Here is an 18,487-nt window from a genome sequence, read left to right as displayed (position 1 = left end):
TGGAGCAACCCCATGGATAAGTCTGCTAACAATTGAGATAACGGAGTACAGCGTCAAGAATAGCTAGGATGATTTTTTCATTGGATGAGGAACTTCATCGTATGTCACTAGATGACAAGAAGAATGAGATGAGAATAGATTATCCGACAGCGTTATATGATGATAATGACAGCAGCGCCATCGCAGACGGGGATGATAATAATCATCTCAGCGTCCATTCAAACTCCATTCCGTTCAGCGGTTCTACCCATAAAATGAGGAGGAGGTCTTCTGCTTATTCCAAGTTCCCCATTCTCACCCCACCTCATACAAGAAGGTTTTCCATCACAGGTTCAGACGGCACGCCAAATGGAATGCACAAATTATCTATTACACCACAGAATATGATTTCTCCTAATATTAACGAAAATGAAGTGTCAAGAAATTTACATGATTTTAAACCTGTAAGAGTATTAGGCCAAGGTGCTTATGGTAAAGTTATTCTTGTCAAGGACACAAATACATCCAAACTCTATGCGATGAAGCAACTACAGAAAGCTGAAATTTTGATTTCTCCTACAATAACAGATTCCAATAAAGAAAATGAAGAAAATAATAGTGCTGGTAACAACGACAACGATAACGGATTATCAAAGAGGCTGGAGAGAACTTTTGCCGAACGGTCCATTTTATCTGAAATAGAACATCCCAACATTGTTAAATTATTTTATTCTTTCCACGATAACTCCAAACTATATTTATTGTTACAATATATTCCCGGAGGTGAACTATTTTACCATTTAAAAGAACATGGAACTCTAGATGAAACGACAGTGTCGTTCTACGCGGCTGAGATCAGTTGTGCTTTGAGATTTCTGCACACTAAAGGTGTTGTTTATAGAGACCTGAAACCCGAAAATTGCCTATTAAATCAAAATGGCCATTTGGTGTTAACAGATTTTGGCCTCAGTAAGAAAAGTGCCAATGATTCCATGACTAGTGAGGAGGATCCAGAAAACGTCAATACCTTACACTCAATTATCGGTACTCCGGAATATTGTGCTCCTGAGATATTATCGGGCCAAGCATATACTCAAAACTGCGACTGGTATTCCCTGGGATGTCTGTTATATGATATGCTAGTCGGAAAGCCTCCATACACAGGTAATAATCACAAGGTGATTATTAATAAAATCCAACAAAATAAGCAAGGCCCAAAAATCCCTTTCTATTTAAGCGAAGGAATGAAAGATATGTTAAATGCACTGTTGAAAAAGGAAACCACTAAGAGGTGGAATGTTGATAAATACTGGGCCAAAATTGAGACGAATAACAAAACAACTAAATCCAAGAAGAAAAAATCAGGGAGTGTTAGAACAAGCCCCTTCACAGACCATTTTATCTTTAGGAAAATAGACTGGAAACTACTAGAATCCGGACAATCACAAAAAACTACTCTGGGGCCCATTGTCCCCATCATTACAAATCTAGAACTAGCAGAAAATTTTGACACAGAGTTCACCTCGATGTCATATGAAGAGAATTATGCTGACAGCAAACCGATTAATATCAGCTCGGTGAGCAAGTCTCCAGATATGTTCAAGGGGTTTAGTTATAAGGCAAGTGGTAGCTATTTGGAGAAATACTTTTAAAAAATAAAAAATAGATATATTAAGGGAAAAAAACTTTCGGGACTGTACTAACTTTACTTCTTTTGCTCTTTGTCGTTTTAAGGATATGTGCCAATACATATATGCTTTCGTTTTGCTTATATAATTTTATAAGAACACATTTTTAATATATAATGTATGTAATAATATTAAAAGCTGCCGTATGAAGGATTTCTTGTCCAGAGCCAATCAGCGATATCATGTGTCATGTGTATGGTGTTGATAATTGAACCCCGCCGGAGCTTTTTTTTTTCACCTTTCAAGAGTAATCTTGGTCCAAGGGTAGAAAGACCTGCTCAGGGGAAGAGCATGTATACAAAGCACATAAAAAACTAAACATTTGTCTTTGTTGAAGTAGGCTCATACTCTCGCAATTGCTTCCGATCTCAATAATATGCTACCAACGTTAAAGCGCTTTATGTCGTCCTCAGGTCATCAGATTCCCAAACAGTTCAAATCAATCATTTACTCTACTCATGAAGTGGAGGACTGCACGAAAGTCTTGTCGGTTAAGAACTATACCCCCAAACAAGATTTGTCCCAATCAATTGTGCTAAAAACTTTGGCTTTTCCTATAAACCCCTCGGATATCAACCAGTTGCAGGGCGTGTATCCATCTCGTCCTGAAAAGACATTCGATTACTCTACAGATGAGCCGGCCGCTATCGCTGGCAACGAAGGTGTGTTTGAGGTTGTCTCTTTACCTTTGGATAGTTCCAAGGGTGGATTGAAGTTGGGTGACCGTGTTATCCCACTTCAGGCAAACCAGGGAACCTGGTCGAATTACAGAGTCTTCTCTGATAGTTCTGAATTGATCAAAGTGAATGATTTGGATTTGTTTTCTGCTGCTACTGTCTCWGTTAATGGGTGCACCGGTTTCCAACTGGTTTCGGATTTTATTGACTSGAACAAGGGTGGTAATGAGTGGATAATCCAAAATGCAGGTACATCCGGTGTTTCAAAGATCGTCTCACAAGTGGCAAAGGCTAAAGGAATAAAGACCCTCAGTGTCATTCGTGACCGTGACAATTTCGACGAGGTAGCCAAAGTATTGGAGGATAAATATGGTGCTACCAAAGTCATTTCTGAATCGCAAAACAATGACAAGGCATTTGCTAAAGAAGTTTTGTCCAAGGTTTTGGGAGAAAACGCAAGAGTAAAACTAGCTTTAAATTCTGTCGGAGGCAAATCCAGTGCTTCAATTGCTCGTAAGCTGGAGAAAAACGCTTTGATGCTCACTTATGGTGGAATGTCAAAACAGCCTGTCACTTTACCAACGTCATTACATATCTTCAAAGGCTTGACTTCCAAGGGTTACTGGGTCACTGAAAAGAACAAAGAAAACCCTCAATCTAAAATTGACACTATAAACGATTTCATCAAATTGTACAATGAAGGCAAAATTATTTCTCCAAAGGACGAAATCCAAACCTTGACTTGGAATATTAATACAATGACTGATGAACAATTATTGGATATAGTTAAAAAGGGTATAACCGACAAGGGGAAGAAAAAATTGATTGTTTTGGAATGGTAAGTGATACTGCCACATTAAATGATAAGACGTAACTATCAAAGATAATATTCATTTTGACGACACTAACTATGCTATATAATAAATACCAAAAAAAAACTAAATACATGTGCAATTAGCTAAAATTTGGAGATATTTTGTTTTCTTATGGACACAAAAGAAAACTACTCCTGCTCCGATATATATGTCTACGTGTATTTGGGCGTTTCTACCTAATTGCAGGGCACATGGATCCTATTGCATTAAGTTAAGCTCTAAAATCAAGACGCCTTTTAGCCGGCATCGAATTTTCGATCGCTTTCCTCAATAATGTGATTTTCTGAAAGCGCAGTTTTGTGACTTGCATGACTATTATATATCCAAGTTTATGAATGGGAGGTCGATCTGCTGAACCACAAAACCGAGATCAGCCGTGGTAAGTACCTAAAAATTCATAGCACACAAGTAGTCGCTAACACAAATTGCGACAATGATAAAGAGAATCCCTTGAAATTCCGAAAAGATCAGTGAACAGTATGGTCCAAATAATGACAAATCACTACTCTGTGAGACCAAATCTTCAAATATAGCATTATTTGGCCAATCCACTTCTCAAAAAACTTTTTATTCAAGCAAAAAGAAACGTGTCTGTTTGGCTCTTGAGTGTATATATGTTCTTCTACCACTAATTTTCACAGTCGAAATATGACGTTGGTTTTGTTTATGAAAGACTGAAATAGAAATCAGTGAAGCCTTTGGAGCAATGGATAATGAAAGAAGCATTTCTTTTCCAATGTGCCAGCGAGTCCATAGGGTGGAGTCAATCCCAAAATATTTAGTGGATAATATCAAGACTAATTGTATGAAGAGGCCCGGTTTAATAAAATGGATCGTAACAATACCGAATGGTTGACATTGCAGCCGTCATACTCACTGTATTCAATGGGAAGGTCATCGCCACTGTATCTGTCAGTTTCTCACGGACACGTAGCTTTTAATTGGCAGATAATAAAAACATATGCGTAGTATGTACGGATTCATAATTTACCCCCAGTTACTTCTTAGGAATTTCTCCGTGATTTAGTGTTGAATGGTAGCCTGGTTGATAAAGACATCTAGTGTGTCCAAGGTAGTCCAATCACAACAATGCCAGGAAATCTCTATTGTGACTGTTAACCCATTATGAATATACGTTTCACACCTTACTCTGTACAAAGCTCAATTTCTCGGAGCTCTCGACGTCTCTAAAGGGCAAGAGCCAATTTCCTAAATGTTTTAATAGGGATTTGTTTTATATACGGCTATTACGTCAACTATAACAAACAATAGATTACGTAAAACTCAACCTTATTTCCTGGAATGGCCTTTGAAAATGGCGCGCAACTTATGTCAACCTAACAATTCCCGCAGGAAGAGGATCTACTGAAAAACAACGAAATCTGCGAAGGAACATCTTTCACTACTGTGCATGGACTAAAGAAACTAAAACATGTATGTCCCACAATTGACGTATGCCATCAAGTTAACTTGTACTGGTTGCACTGATAGTGAAGGAAAACTACCGAAAAGCGGTCTTTACGGGTCATGTGATGTACCGTAATAAATGATGACGCAATTTTTATTTTTTTCTCGAAAATTCTTTTGTCTTTGAAAAAAAAATTTTCAAGGGCCATCCCAGCAGCATTAGGATTCAAGCGGAAGGAGACAATAAAGGTTAAACTTAGTCTTCTTTTCTCACTTTTTTGAGAGAAATCGATTTTTAGTAGTTCATTCAATTGATAAATAGTTGCTAGTTGTTTTTATTTCTTATTTTTTAGCTTTTAGTATTACTTCTAGTACCTGTAGAAACAAACAAATAAGTAATATTGTAAAACATGCCTCCAAAGAAGCAAGTCGAAGAAAAAAAGATCTTATTAGGTCGTCCTGGTAACAACTTGAAAGCCGGTATTGTCGGTTTGGCTAATGTTGGTAAGTCTACCTTCTTCCAAGCCATCACCAGATGTCCATTGGGTAACCCAGCCAACTATCCATTCGCTACCATTGACCCAGAAGAAGCTCGTGTTACTGTTCCATCTACAAGATTTGACCAGTTGTGTGCAGTCTACAACAAAACAGCTTCTGCGGTCCCAGCCCATTTAACAGTTTACGATATTGCTGGTTTGACTAAGGGTGCTTCTGCCGGTGAAGGTTTGGGTAACGCTTTCTTATCTCACATTAGATCAGTTGATTCCATTTATCAAGTCGTTCGTTGTTTCGACGATGCTGAAATTATCCATATTGAAGGTGATGTTGATCCAGTTCGTGATTTGGAAATTATTAACGAAGAATTGAGACTAAAGGATATTGAATTTTCAGAAAAGGCACTTGATGGTGCTGAAAAAATTGCCAAGAGAGGTGGTCAATCTTTGGAAGTCAAGCAAAAGAAGGAAGAAATGGATTTGATCACCAGAATTATTGAATTGTTGAAATCCGGCCAAAGAGTTGCTAACCAATCCTGGACTCCAAAGGAAGTCGAAATCATTAACTCTATGTTCTTATTAACCGCTAAGCCATGTATCTATTTGATCAACTTGTCCGAAAGAGACTACATCAGAAAGAAGAACAAGCATCTTCTAAGAATCAAGGAATGGATAGACAAGTACTCCCCAGGTGATTTGATTATTCCATTCAGTGTTCCTTTAGAAGAAAGACTTTCCCACATGTCTGAAGAGGAAGCTGAAGAAGAATTGAAGACCCTAAATACTCAATCAGCCTTACCAAAGATCATCACCACCATGAGAAAGAAGCTAGATTTGATTTCTTTCTTTACCTGTGGTCCAGATGAAGTTCGTGAATGGACTATTAGAAGGGGTACCAAGGCCCCACAAGCAGCCGGTGTCATTCACAATGACTTAATGAATACCTTTATTTTGGCCCAAGTTATGAAGTGTGAAGATATCCTTGAATACAAGGACGACGCTGCCATCAAAGCCGCTGGTAAGTTGATGCAAAAGGGTAAGGAATACGTTGTCGAAGACGGTGACGTTATTTACTTCAGATCCGGTGCTGGTAAGAATTGATTTTTATAAAGTATAACTAATTTTCATTTTTTATTTGGTTTAGTTTCCTAATATATATTATCATGAAATATATTTTATATGATTTTCTCGAATGAAAAAGGAAGAACGAAAAACCATATTCTACGAGCGTAACGACATTAGAGTGTGTGTATGTTTGTATGTTCGTATGTATGTATGTTCGTATGTATGTATGTTATTCCGGTGCGTTTACGCCTCTAAAATCTAATTGATAACTCAAACTGAAAACCATTTGAATTTTTATTTACAGAGCAACAGTCAAATGAATAGCCTATGAGTACACTATTCCACTATGTTTTCGTTTGCCTTTTTTTGCTCATTTAAAGATGAAAGAGTACCATTTAGTCAACCTACGCTCTCGTTCTTTTTTTGGCACATAAGCTTCAATTTGTTCACGAATCTTTTCTAGACCGGATTGGTCATCGTAGTTCCTGCCCAATGCATCAATGAACTGACCCTCGGGATCAATTAAATAAAAAAAAATTGAATGGTCTACTAAGTAGTCTTGGTCAGGCTTGGCATCACGAGGAGTAGAAAAATATACCTTGTATTTTTTACATACGCTTTTCACTTCATCATATGTTCCAGTCAAACCAATAATAGCAGGATGGAAATCACTCAAGTACTCTTTTAAGACTTCGGGAGAATCTCTTGCCGGATCGCACGAGATGAACAATGGCTGTATTTTTACGTTATCTTTGTCATTTAATTCAGAAATCCAATAGGTTAATCTATCCAGCTCTTCTGGACAAACGTCGGGGCAATTACTAAAACCAAAATATAGAATGGAAAACTTACCCTTTAAATTCTTCTCAGTGAAGGGTTGACCATTAAAATCTATTAAACTGAAAGGCCCTCCGAGCGCTACTGAGCCGTAAGCTCTGTTAGCGTTTGCTTCCTTTTCTGTTTCCAGCAAACGTCTCTTTTTTGATATGTAAGTATATATCGCAGCACCTAAACCACAACAGATAAGGGTGGACTTCCATCCGGAAAATTGGAAAAATTTTGTTCTGACAGGTTCCGTTTCATCAATTTCATCACCTAGTTGTAACCTATTCAATGGTTTTTTCGTACCAGGTTTTTCGCCATTAACATTTTTCAAACTGTTTCTTGTTGAGAAAAACCTTTGGTATACGCTTTTATGATAGAAAGTTCTTCGCATTGAAACATTCGCCTGTCTACATAAGCAACGATTCATATACTTTATTGAACCATTAAACATTTTGTCTTTCCTACCCTAGCTTTTTCCAGGTTATAATATTGCACAAATACGGCAAGCTGGGACACTATGAACGGTTATCGATAGATATATTGCAGATTTGTTTAGTAATCATTACCTATTATCTAAGGATTCCTCGAAGTTCAGGCCTTTCGTAATTTTACTTTTTTTTTATCCCTAAAAATAGCGAGGATCAGCAAAAAAAAATCAAACAATGGGCAGTCTCAATTTTTTCGCCAGACTAATGTGGCTCTTGGCTACAATAGCTTACTTCTGTTAGTTACCGTAGTTTCCATCAAGGGTGACTTCCTAATGATTAGCCAAGGTTAGAAGTTCAAGTTGACGTGGATCGCGGTTTTTTTGATGACTTCCTTGCAAGACCCAGTATATAGCATCAAAGTTCTTTTAAACTTTGCATCTTGAGATACCAAGACATTCCGCTGGCACTGTAAAAAAACTTGCACAATTTCCCAGGTCATTTGTTCCTCATGACTGCTGGGGGATGAAGCATTCTTAATAACAGCGTGAAAGGCAGTAGGCACATCACACGCAGTACGAGCAAGAACCTGGAGTGGGGGGTGAAAGCTGGAAGTCAGTAGAAAAACTCCGCCAAGAAGGGCATTTATACACTTCATGGTGTTTCAAGAGCCAAAACTCCGAGCGCAAGCTTCCACTAACAAAGCATGTAAATAAGGCCGGTGCTCATTTACTCAGGATTGTGCAAAAGCACGATCGATCCGAGGTGATGAATGCGTTCATTCATCTTCTAGGAAGGCCTTACTCCCAAAACAGAACTTTCGCGCTGGGTCTAATAAGCTCTACGTAACAGCAAGACCCTTAAGCCCAGGTCCACCCGAACCGTCATTGCTAATGGATCACAACGCTATCTGCGGAACGAGTTTTTGACACGCACAATTGATTCTACTTTCAGAAATGGCAATAGCGGCAACGAACGAAAGCAAGCGGGATGCGGCAGTGCAGAAACACTACTAAAACCTGTTTTTTATGTGTATATTTCCTCCCATGAGCTGCGTCACAAAGCTCTTATATTGCGTCCTCGCGTTTCTTTTTCTGGATCTGAGAACCCGATGCCATACTACAGAAACGACGGCCATACCGTAGTTAAGACACCCCATGAGGACAGTACTGTACGTCGCTGGGCACAGCTCAGAAGACAAGATCTCGTGTAGCACTATTGGCGAAAGCAGTTGCCACGCAGAAATTTAAAAGTACTTGCAGCAGCTCACTTTATAGCCTTCTTGGAAGTATTTTCCCTACATACGAGTACACAAGAATTAAAAATACCATGATTTATTCCCGATCTGGGTAGTTCTTGGTACACAGGGACGCCTCGAACGGGCACTTGACGAACAGGGTTCATGTTGTACTGCATCCTTGTCCTGGCACCTCCCTTGCATGTGACCCTGTTTGGTTGCCCATTTGGGTAAAACGCGTTATTGCAGTTTACGCAGGCAGAGCTCGAAAAAAAAAATCAAAAATGAAATAAGAAATGAGCATAAAAATAGAAATCCAAAAATATTCTTTCCTGTGTTTCAGATTTATGTTTAAGCTTCAACATTTCAACTTTTAGTAAATCTTAACAGAAAGCACACTTTGGTAGACGCATATAAACGGTTACCGATTTGCGATTTTTCAAGTGTTTTTGGTGTTTTTTCCTTTTCTGCATAGGTCCTGCTCAAAGTTTCTGTAGGAAGGAAAACCAGGATGACCGGCTTGACAGGAGATGATTCCGATGATTACTATCTAAACCCTAACCAAGACGAGGAATCTTTGCTTAGATCCAGACACAGTGTCGGTTCGGGAGCACCTCATAGACAAGGTTCTTTAGTGCGGCCTGAAAGAAGTCGACTGAACAATCCTGACAATCCGCATTTTTATTATGCGCAAAAGACACAGGAACAGATGAACCATTTGAATGTGTTGCCATCAAGTACCGGTGTCGATCCGAATACGATCCGTCGAGGCGGCTCGCTGCGCTCTAAAGGATCAGTGAGAAGCAAAGTCAGCGGCCACGAAATGGATGGCTACCCGTTACAAGACATGAACACTACTGAAAGGAAAGATTCAGTCAAAATCAGTGATGAAGGTGAGGTTGATGATGAGTTTGGCAAAGATGGCGAAGAATATGAAGTCGATAATTTCGAAGAAAGCTCCATGCGGCCTGTAAAAAAGCCTATAAAACCGTTAAGGAAAGATACGGACGATTCATTGTCATTTTGGCAGATGTATTGTTATTTTATTACATTTTGGGCACCTGCTCCTATTCTTTCCTTGTGTGGAATGCCCAAAAAGGAAAGACAGATGGCATGGAGGGAGAAAGTTGCCTTGATCTCTGTCATTTTGTACATTGGTGCAATCGTTGCCTTTGTGACTTTTGGTTTTACCAAGACAGTTTGTAGCAGCTCTAAGTTACGTTTGAAAAACAACGAAGTATCTACGGAATTCGTGGTCATTAACGGTAAGGCGTACGATCTGAACACTTCTTCGCGTTCTGGTATACAGGACGTTGAAGTGGACTCGAATACCCTATATGGGCCTTGGTCGGATGCTGGTAAAGACGCCTCATTTTTGTTTCAAAATGTTAATGGTAACTGTCACGATCTTATAACCCCAAAGAGCAACTCTTCTATTCCTCATGATGACGACAATAATTTAGCATGGTATTTCCCATGTAGGTTGAAAAATCAAGATGGCTCCTCAAAACCAAATTTTACAGTCGAAAACTACGCAGGGTGGAATTGCCATACTTCTAAAGATGATAGAGATTCCTTTTATGGTTTGAAGTCAAAGGCAGACGTTTACTTCACTTGGGATGGTATAAAGAACTCCTCAAGAAATCTAATTGTTTACAACGGTGACGTTTTAGATCTAGATATTCTTGACTGGTTGGAAAAGGATGAGCTCGACTACCCCATTGTATTTGATGACCTGAAAACTTCAAATTTACAAGGTTATGATCTCTCATTGATCTTATCCAATGGACACGAAAGAAAAGTTGCTAGATGTTTAAGTGAAATTATCAAAGTTGGTGAAGTGGATTCTAAAACTGTTGGTTGTATTGCGTCTGATGTTGTCCTGTATGTTTCTCTAGTGTTCATCCTTTCAGTGGTGATAATCAAATTTCTAATTGCCTGCTACTTCCGTTGGACTGTGGCTAGGAAACAAGGTGCATACATTGTGGATAATAAAACAATGGATAAACATACAAACGACATTGAGGACTGGTCTAATAATATTCAAACACAAGCTCCCTTAAAGGAAGTCGATCCTCATTTGAGGCCGATGAAATACTCTAAAAAGTCATTGATGCACAAGCGTGCTTCAACTTTTGACTTGTTGAAAAAGCACAGTTCTAAAATGCTCCAACTGAATGAATCTGTAATAGACTTGAACACCCCAATGAGCAGCTCGTTACAATCGTCTGGTTCATTCAGAGGAATGACAACAATGACTACGCAAAATGCCTGGAAATTGTCTACTGCAAATAAAGCCACACATTCTCGTAATCCCTCCACTCTGTTACCCACATCTTCCATGTTTTGGAACAAAGCTACTTCATCTCCTGTACCAGGAACATCGCTAATTCAAAGTCTTGATTCAACGATTATACACCCGGATATTGTTCAACAACCACCAATGGACTTCATGCCATACGGGTATCCATTAATTCATACCATTTGCTTTGTGACATGTTATTCAGAAGATGAGGAAGGTCTGAGAACGACTCTAGATTCTTTGTCTACTACTGACTATCCCAATTCTCATAAATTATTGATGGTTGTTTGTGATGGTTTGATTAAGGGTTCGGGCAATGATAAGACTACCCCAGAGATAGCATTAGGAATGATGGATGACTTTGTCACTCCACCGGACGAAGTTGAGCCCTACTCGTATGTGGCTGTTGCTTCCGGTTCTAAGAGACACAATATGGCCAAAATTTATGCGGGATTTTACAAATATAACGATTCCACTGTTTCACCGGAAAATCAGCAACGTGTTCCTATGATCACAATCGTGAAATGTGGTACTCCGGCAGAACAAGGGTCCGCCAAACCTGGTAATAGAGGTAAGCGTGATTCTCAGATTATTTTAATGTCGTTTTTAGAAAAGATTACATTTGATGAAAGAATGACACAATTGGAATTCCAGCTTTTAAAAAATATCTGGCAGATTACAGGGTTAATGGCCGACTTTTATGAAACAGTGCTTATGGTTGATGCTGATACCAAAGTCTTTCCCGATGCTGTGACTCACATGGTTGCCGAAATGGTTAAAGATCCGTTAATAATGGGCCTCTGCGGTGAGACGAAGATTGCTAATAAGGCGCAGTCTTGGGTAACCGCAATTCAGGTTTTTGAATATTATATATCGCATCATCAAGCTAAGGCATTTGAATCTGTCTTTGGTTCGGTGACTTGTTTGCCTGGTTGTTTTTCAATGTATCGTATTAAATCTCCTAAAGGTTCAGATGGTTATTGGGTCCCTGTATTGGCAAACCCAGATATTGTTGAGAGATATTCTGATAATGTTACCAACACTCTACACAAAAAAAACTTATTATTACTAGGTGAAGATAGATTTTTATCATCTTTGATGTTGAGGACTTTCCCCAAGAGAAAGCAAGTGTTTGTTCCAAAAGCTGCGTGTAAAACTATTGCTCCTGATGAATTCAAGGTTCTACTTTCTCAACGCCGTAGATGGATCAACTCCACCGTGCACAACCTTTTTGAGTTGGTTTTGATTAGAGATTTATGTGGTACTTTTTGTTTTTCGATGCAATTTGTGATCGGGATTGAATTGATTGGTACTTTGGTGCTGCCTTTAGCTATTTGCTTTACAATTTACGTCGTCATTTTTGCCATTGTCTCTAGACCTACTCCTATCATTACTCTAGTCTTACTAGCGATTATCCTTGGTTTGCCCGGTTTGATTGTCGTTGTCACTGCTACAAGATGGTCGTACCTAGGGTGGATGTGCGTGTATATTTGTGCTTTACCTATTTGGAATTTTTTGCTACCTTCATATGCGTATTGGAAATTCGACGATTTCTCATGGGGTGATACAAGAACCATCGCTGGTGGGAATAAGAAAGCACAAGACGAAAATGAAGGTGAATTCGATCACTCGAAGATTAAAATGAGGACTTGGCGAGAATTTGAAAGAGAAGAGATTCTCAGCCGAAAGGAGGAAGCTGGCTCCTTGATTGCATAGACAGTAAAAAAAGGATTTTACTGTGATACTTACAAATTGATTTTTGGATAACTATAATTTATTTATTCGAAAAGTATATATTAAAAACATAATATAACTAATTTTTAAACTAATGAGGTTACTAACCTCTAATATAAAAGCAAATATGAATGGTACAGTGAACTCGATAAAGGTGGTACGACGGATCTGCCTACATGTACATTCACTGTCCAAAGCGGCTACAGTTGGTATACCGTAAAATCCATACTATCACTGAATTCTTCCAAAACGTGTTCTGTTTCTTTCCAAGGAACACCAAATATACCGCTGTTAATTTGTGGCATTTCCAGCTTATATTCTTCTATTGGGTATTTGATATGATCATCAACGTAAGTGTTAATTATGTCATCCCTTAATTTAGTTTTGCCTTCCGCTGCCCTAAAGGCCCTCAATTTATCTAGAGACAGTTTTGTATACTCTAGAATGCTTTGCTTTCCCGCATGACTTGAACCACCAAACGATGATGTGAACAGACAGCAAATTAATAGATCCGAGTCTTTGTAACTAGGAAGTAATACGCACTTGCCCAATAAAGCAGAGCCATTTTCATCGCATACTTTGATGTAATCTTCCTCTGCTTTTGGATAATTCAAAGCAAGTTGGTAAGCAATCCCACCGCCCCAGGAGCCGTTGCAATTGCAAGAGTGAATAAGGATCCTAGGACGCGTAGCTGCTTTTAGGATGTTACCTTTGACATAAGTAATATTTGACATAACTTCAAAGGGGACGTTGTAATAATTTTAGAAAAAGGCCCAGGTGGGTTTATACTCTTGCAAGGGGAGGCTCGTTCTTTTATTTTGGTTTACAGCGTTCCAAAAAGATGCAATGGTTATATATGACAAATATCACGAATGCCTTTTTCACTTGAAAACAAAAAGAAACAAGACACTAAACGATAAGACGAACAGAAAATTAAATGAAAATGCAATTGAATATATTGTAAATATTAATGTTCAATGGTAATTGAATGCACAAATGTAAATGTAAATAAAAATAAGCTGTTTAAAGAAGAGGTAAGATATTATCATAATACATAGGGATGATTTTTAAATCGATGCAAGGAGTGTTGTGTGTATATGCAGGACTTTAAATGAATGTCTTTTCGCCTTCATGTTCATAGACGCTGATCTCGTCATCGTCCAAGTCATTTCTCTCTATTGTCTCTTTCCACTCTTCTTCAAAATCATCAACGTTGGCCCACCTTTGGAACCAGCCCTTGTCCCTTAAAATGTTGTTGACTGGGCATCCGGGAACAGGAAAGAAATAACACAATGCAGTATAAGTTGAAAAACTTAAGCCGTATCCCACCCAATAACTTAAGTAGTATAGTTTCATAGCGCCATCTGAGACACTTATAGCTGGCGCACCAACTTCGGCGATAAAACCAGGCAAACAAGGAGCTATACCACACAAATAAGCAGCCAAAGCTCTCCAGTTAATACCAAATCTATTCCCATACATATAGAAAGAACCTTTCTGATGGGAGTAAATGTGTGTTAGCTTGATGTAGCCTCTTCTAACAACAAAGTAGTCCGAGCAAACAACACCGGCAATACTGGATAAAAAGATGGCATATGCGGACAAGGCCATTGTAAACTTACTCGATGTCGCCATTAAATTCCACGGACAGATGCACAACGCCATAGCGGCACAGAATAATGAACCACGTTTAATATTAATAAATTTGGGGAAAATAGCAGACATATCAGTCCCACATGATAAGGAGTTTGCAGATATGTTAGTACCCAATTGGGCCACCGCAAAGACAAAGGAAATCAGAAAGACACCCGCTCTTGTGCCTTTGTTATAGCTGGTTTGTAAAAACTTCTCTAACACATCCAGTGGTGACCAATAATTGACGCCATATATTTCGTAACCGGCCGCAGTAACTAAGATACCAATCAAACAAGTAATGGAAAACAAAAATGGAATACACACTAGTTGGGACCACAGAGCAGAGTTACGGCTTTTTGAAAATCTTGAAAAATCTGGGGCATTAATGACCATTGTTGAGAAATTAGCCATACAGCCCATTAGAGATCTTAAAAATGCCCACGAAAATGCAGAGCCATGAGGTTGCACATCAGTCAAAGACCCTAAGGCGATGCGCCCATGGGCCTTTCTAATGGCCCAAATTAAAAACCCAAATGAAGCGAATGGAACTAAGACTGCTTTCACAGTAAACAAGTGTCTAATTTTATGAGGTGGTACTAACAAAAATGGAAGACTGGCAACCCAAAAGATGAAAAAACACATAAACTCGTAAGTGGTAGCATTTGGAGAACCAAAGTGATCTGGTATTCTGTCTTGTAAGTTTTTACCAAAGATGGATTTCAGCATCAAAGACACCGGGGTTGCTGCAATATAAGCTTGGACACTATACCACACAATGGCCATGACTACTCTGTTAATAATAGGCCATAAGGAGAAAAAAATTCCGAAGGATGCCCTAGATGATATGGGGAAGGATAAATGGTAGGCGGTACCGACTCTGGAAGCCAAAACGACAAAAGCACCAACAAACCCATAACCAATCCAAATTGTTATCCAACATTGCCACCAGTTCAAACCCAGTTGTAAACCGGTAGCAGCAATTTGCCAGGTGTTGATGTTGAAGCATTCTGCAAGCCAGAAGTAACAAAAGTTATACCAGGACCAAACCCGCCTTTCTTTTTCAACGGGTTTCAAGTCCTGGTTGTACATAAAAGAGTCTAGAACAGATACTCCCAGAATTGATTTGTCAACGACCAGATGCTCATAGTACAGCTTTTTCCAAAAGGAACTGTATTGTGGTTTTTTTGAACTTGTCTTTTCTTCTAAGCTCGATGCCTCGTAAACCTCGGTAGTTACATTGCTTTGAGATGTTTTATATTCTTTTTCCAAATCCATACCATTTGGTGCAAAGTCCCCATTGGGAGACTGTCCAGGTTGGCGAGAATTTAGTCTTTTTGAAGAGCCACTCAAGTGTAATGATAAATCGTCCGGCATTTCTTGGCTATATCCTTGCTATAAGTAGAAGGGCGTCTTCGAACCGAAAGGTTTTCTCTTCGAGGTATGCGGCTTCCTAGAACTGAAATATAAAACAAGACTATATTGAAAAGTACAGTGAATCAATATTGAACTATGGAAAGTATTTAAAAACAATAAGCTAAGGAAAAGTGATGCTGAGTCAAATGGTTATTCTATAGACTCTACGATTTGTCCCAGTTTTGTCCTTGCCTAATCGAAAAACTTTTCATCCGAGAATTTCCTGCAGATGTGATTGTAAGATATTTTCGGGACGAAAAATCGATGAAAGGCCGTTTTCGCCTTATCTCCAGTAGTGAAACTTTTTGTCTTTCCTTTTTCCGCTCCGCTATTAAACGACATTGTCCTAAATGGGGTACAAAAATAATCACCAGAACAAAGGGTTCTCGCAGGGTCCTCAAAAGATAAATAAAGTCCTAAAACAGCGCTTTTAGCATACTGGATCTCGTGAGTTTACTATGCCAAGAACTCTGCGCAAAGTTCGGTGTTCACTGTTAAGATTGCAATTTCAATTACCATGTAAATATAAAGGCGTTCACCGTTAGCTAAGGTTTTAGTTTCAAGAGGATGTAACGCGCTAACATGTCAAGTGGGTCGTCTTGTCCTCATAAAATCTATCGTTAATTAAAGAACTTCAAAAAAAAAAAAAAAAATATCGTAAAATCGTTCGTTATATAGTAGCGTACATATACAAACTATGTCTTATGATTTATCATTATTATGTACTTTCTTGTGTTGCAAGTATCATGCATGAGTAGGGAAGAATAGAAATTTTATTTCAGTATAATCAATAAGCGGAATTTATAATTCATACAAACAACTACCCAAGGCTGGTTTAGAGACGATTATAGCGTCTTCCAACTCAGCGTCAGTAATGTTGGGATATTTAACCTTGTAAAATTCGTTGACGAGAGCCTTCTTCACTTTCTCTACATTACCGTTTGGCCCACCTGGAACCAAGTGAACGGTGCAACCACCCCAACCGGCACCAGTCAAACGAGAACCGTAAGACCCATTCGCTAAAGCGATGGAACAAATTGTGTCAGTCTCTGAGCAGGAACATTCGTAAAGTTTGTCACAGGAAGCTTGAGACTCGTTCATTAAAGCACCGAACTGCTTGAAAAAATCTTCATCAGTGGCGAACTTTGCGGTAGTCATTAATTTTAAAGCTCTCAATACTCTTAAAGATTCAGAGTAAACATGTTTGGCTCTTTGGTATAGCTTTAAGACTTGGAATCTGACTGGGAATGTTGTCAAGTAATCCTTTGTAAACTCTTCACGAGAACAGTTTAAAGCTTGGGCGGCATCATCGACGCTAAAACCATTCTTCTTACCGGTCAAAGACTCTTCGACTAACTCAAGCATCTTTGTCAAACGTTCGATGCCGGTTTCAATATCACCATTCCATGGTGCAGAGACGTTGTGGTATCTAGCATAATAGGCGTTCATAAAATCTCTCAAATTACCTTTATTCAAACTTGATCCTTCTTTTTCAGAAGGCAAGACAACGCCATATTTAGCGGCTAAGACGTTGGCAGCTGTAGTAACTTCTACCACTCTTAGGTTGTAATTAGTTGGAGCAGTTTCGAACTTGTTGGAGACAACAAGGGTGTTAGCGATTACAAAACTAACTTCATAGTCTTTCAACTGTGGGAATTTGAACGGAGTGGCCTTCAATTGTGGCTTGAATTCGACGTATAAAACATGATCTTCTTCACCGCAGACAGAGGCAGCTTGATCCATACCCCCATTGTTAACACCGACATAATGCTCTGCTACGACTGTAATACGCATTAAATCCTGTTTAGACATGTGATAATCAGGGCCCATGTTGGCTCTAACAACGGCTAAAGAAACAGCACAAATGAAAGCGGCAGAAGAAGACAAACCACTGCCAGTTGGAACATCACCTTCACAAAAAACCTCTAAACCAGCTAAGGGTGCGTTGGCAAACCTTTCCGGGGCAAGTTTCTTCAAAAATGAGTGAGCAACATGTAGACCACACTTGAAATAATTGGACCAGTCTGAGACAGAAGGGTCGATCGTAACGTATGAACCGTCCAAAGGCAAATCGAATTTTCTTTGAGCAAACTTGGGATCAGCATTGGTCAATGTAATAGATGGATTCTTGTCATCCAAGACCTTAACAGCGCAAAGCATATCAACATCAATGGCTAAAGGCAAGACGGAGAAGTCACAGTAGTCGATATGTTCACCGATCAAATTAACCCTACCTGGAGATCTGGCAATGAAATCTGGTTTAGCACCGTAGGCACTACTAAATTTTTCAGTGATAGTTGGGCATTTTTCAACCAATGGTTTTGGCAGGTCCTCGGTTTTGGCATTGAATTCGGGGACTGGCACATTTTCTGAGTAAGGTTTCGTCATTATATGTTGTTATTTTTTTCCTTGGATAAAGAGATGTTGGATAATTGTTATTGATGTTTTGATATTTATGTAACAAATCAAACAAACAACAAATCTAAGAAGTGCAAATGGAATAAAGGAAAACTATGCGATTGAGGCGGCATTACTTTTATATTTATATGTTTGCAAAAGGAACTGAAAACCATTGCTTGAGCTGCTACAGAAGTAAAGTAAAAGACGAGTAGAACGTTGACCGCAAACCCACCATTGTTCTAACCAGAGTGTTGTACACGGAACAAAGTATGTGAGGGGTCAAGGAACTGTTATTTCACGTTCACCATAACCGCCACTACAGGCATGCGTC

At 39.0% G+C, this 18,487-nt stretch overlaps 8 protein-coding genes across 8 annotated transcripts; 4 read left to right on the top strand and 4 right to left on the bottom strand.

Moving 5' to 3' along the window:
* Positions 1 to 68: 68 nt before the first annotated feature.
* YPK3 (putative protein kinase YPK3) lies at positions 69 to 1,631 on the top strand (the record flags this gene model as incomplete). The annotated part of the gene is made up of 1 exon (XM_018363454.1): positions 69 to 1,631. The coding sequence occupies one exon, from the start codon at positions 69 to 71 to the stop codon at positions 1,629 to 1,631; it is 1,563 nt and encodes a 520-aa protein (XP_018223583.1).
* A 412-nt stretch (positions 1,632 to 2,043) lies between these two features.
* ETR1 (enoyl-[acyl-carrier-protein] reductase) lies at positions 2,044 to 3,186 on the top strand (the record flags this gene model as incomplete). The annotated part of the gene is made up of 1 exon (XM_018363453.1): positions 2,044 to 3,186. The coding sequence occupies one exon, from the start codon at positions 2,044 to 2,046 to the stop codon at positions 3,184 to 3,186; it is 1,143 nt and encodes a 380-aa protein (XP_018223582.1).
* Positions 3,187 to 5,036: 1,850 nt separating this feature from the next.
* On the top strand, positions 5,037 to 6,221 carry OLA1 (Obg-like ATPase; the record flags this gene model as incomplete). The annotated part of the gene is made up of 1 exon (XM_018363452.1): positions 5,037 to 6,221. The coding sequence occupies one exon, from the start codon at positions 5,037 to 5,039 to the stop codon at positions 6,219 to 6,221; it is 1,185 nt and encodes a 394-aa protein (XP_018223581.1).
* A 334-nt stretch (positions 6,222 to 6,555) lies between these two features.
* On the bottom strand, positions 6,556 to 7,461 carry SCO2 (putative thioredoxin peroxidase SCO2; the record flags this gene model as incomplete). Its single annotated transcript, XM_018363451.1, has 1 exon — positions 6,556 to 7,461. One exon carries the CDS (start codon positions 7,459 to 7,461, stop codon positions 6,556 to 6,558), a length of 906 nt encoding a protein of 301 aa, XP_018223580.1.
* A 1,722-nt stretch (positions 7,462 to 9,183) lies between these two features.
* CHS3 (chitin synthase CHS3) lies at positions 9,184 to 12,690 on the top strand (the record flags this gene model as incomplete). The annotated part of the gene is made up of 1 exon (XM_018363450.1): positions 9,184 to 12,690. The coding sequence occupies one exon, from the start codon at positions 9,184 to 9,186 to the stop codon at positions 12,688 to 12,690; it is 3,507 nt and encodes a 1,168-aa protein (XP_018223579.1).
* Positions 12,691 to 12,908: 218 nt separating this feature from the next.
* POA1 (ADP-ribose 1''-phosphate phosphatase) lies at positions 12,909 to 13,442 on the bottom strand (the record flags this gene model as incomplete). The annotated part of the gene is made up of 1 exon (XM_018363449.1): positions 12,909 to 13,442. One exon carries the CDS (start codon positions 13,440 to 13,442, stop codon positions 12,909 to 12,911), a length of 534 nt encoding a protein of 177 aa, XP_018223578.1.
* Positions 13,443 to 13,815: 373 nt separating this feature from the next.
* On the bottom strand, positions 13,816 to 15,717 carry FUR4 (uracil permease; the record flags this gene model as incomplete). The annotated part of the gene is made up of 1 exon (XM_018363448.1): positions 13,816 to 15,717. One exon carries the CDS (start codon positions 15,715 to 15,717, stop codon positions 13,816 to 13,818), a length of 1,902 nt encoding a protein of 633 aa, XP_018223577.1.
* Positions 15,718 to 16,557: 840 nt separating this feature from the next.
* On the bottom strand, positions 16,558 to 18,144 carry GAL1 (galactokinase; the record flags this gene model as incomplete). Its single annotated transcript, XM_018363447.1, has 1 exon — positions 16,558 to 18,144. One exon carries the CDS (start codon positions 18,142 to 18,144, stop codon positions 16,558 to 16,560), a length of 1,587 nt encoding a protein of 528 aa, XP_018223576.1.
* Positions 18,145 to 18,487: the final 343 nt, after the last annotated feature.

The sequence above is a fragment of the Saccharomyces eubayanus genome, chromosome II, assembly GCF_001298625.1.
Source record: "Saccharomyces eubayanus strain FM1318 chromosome II, whole genome shotgun sequence".
In the NCBI taxonomy this organism is placed as follows: Eukaryota; Fungi; Ascomycota; class Saccharomycetes; order Saccharomycetales; family Saccharomycetaceae; genus Saccharomyces; species Saccharomyces eubayanus.
Note: the sequence above shows the minus strand (reverse complement) of the source record. Positions and strands in the feature narration are given on the sequence as shown.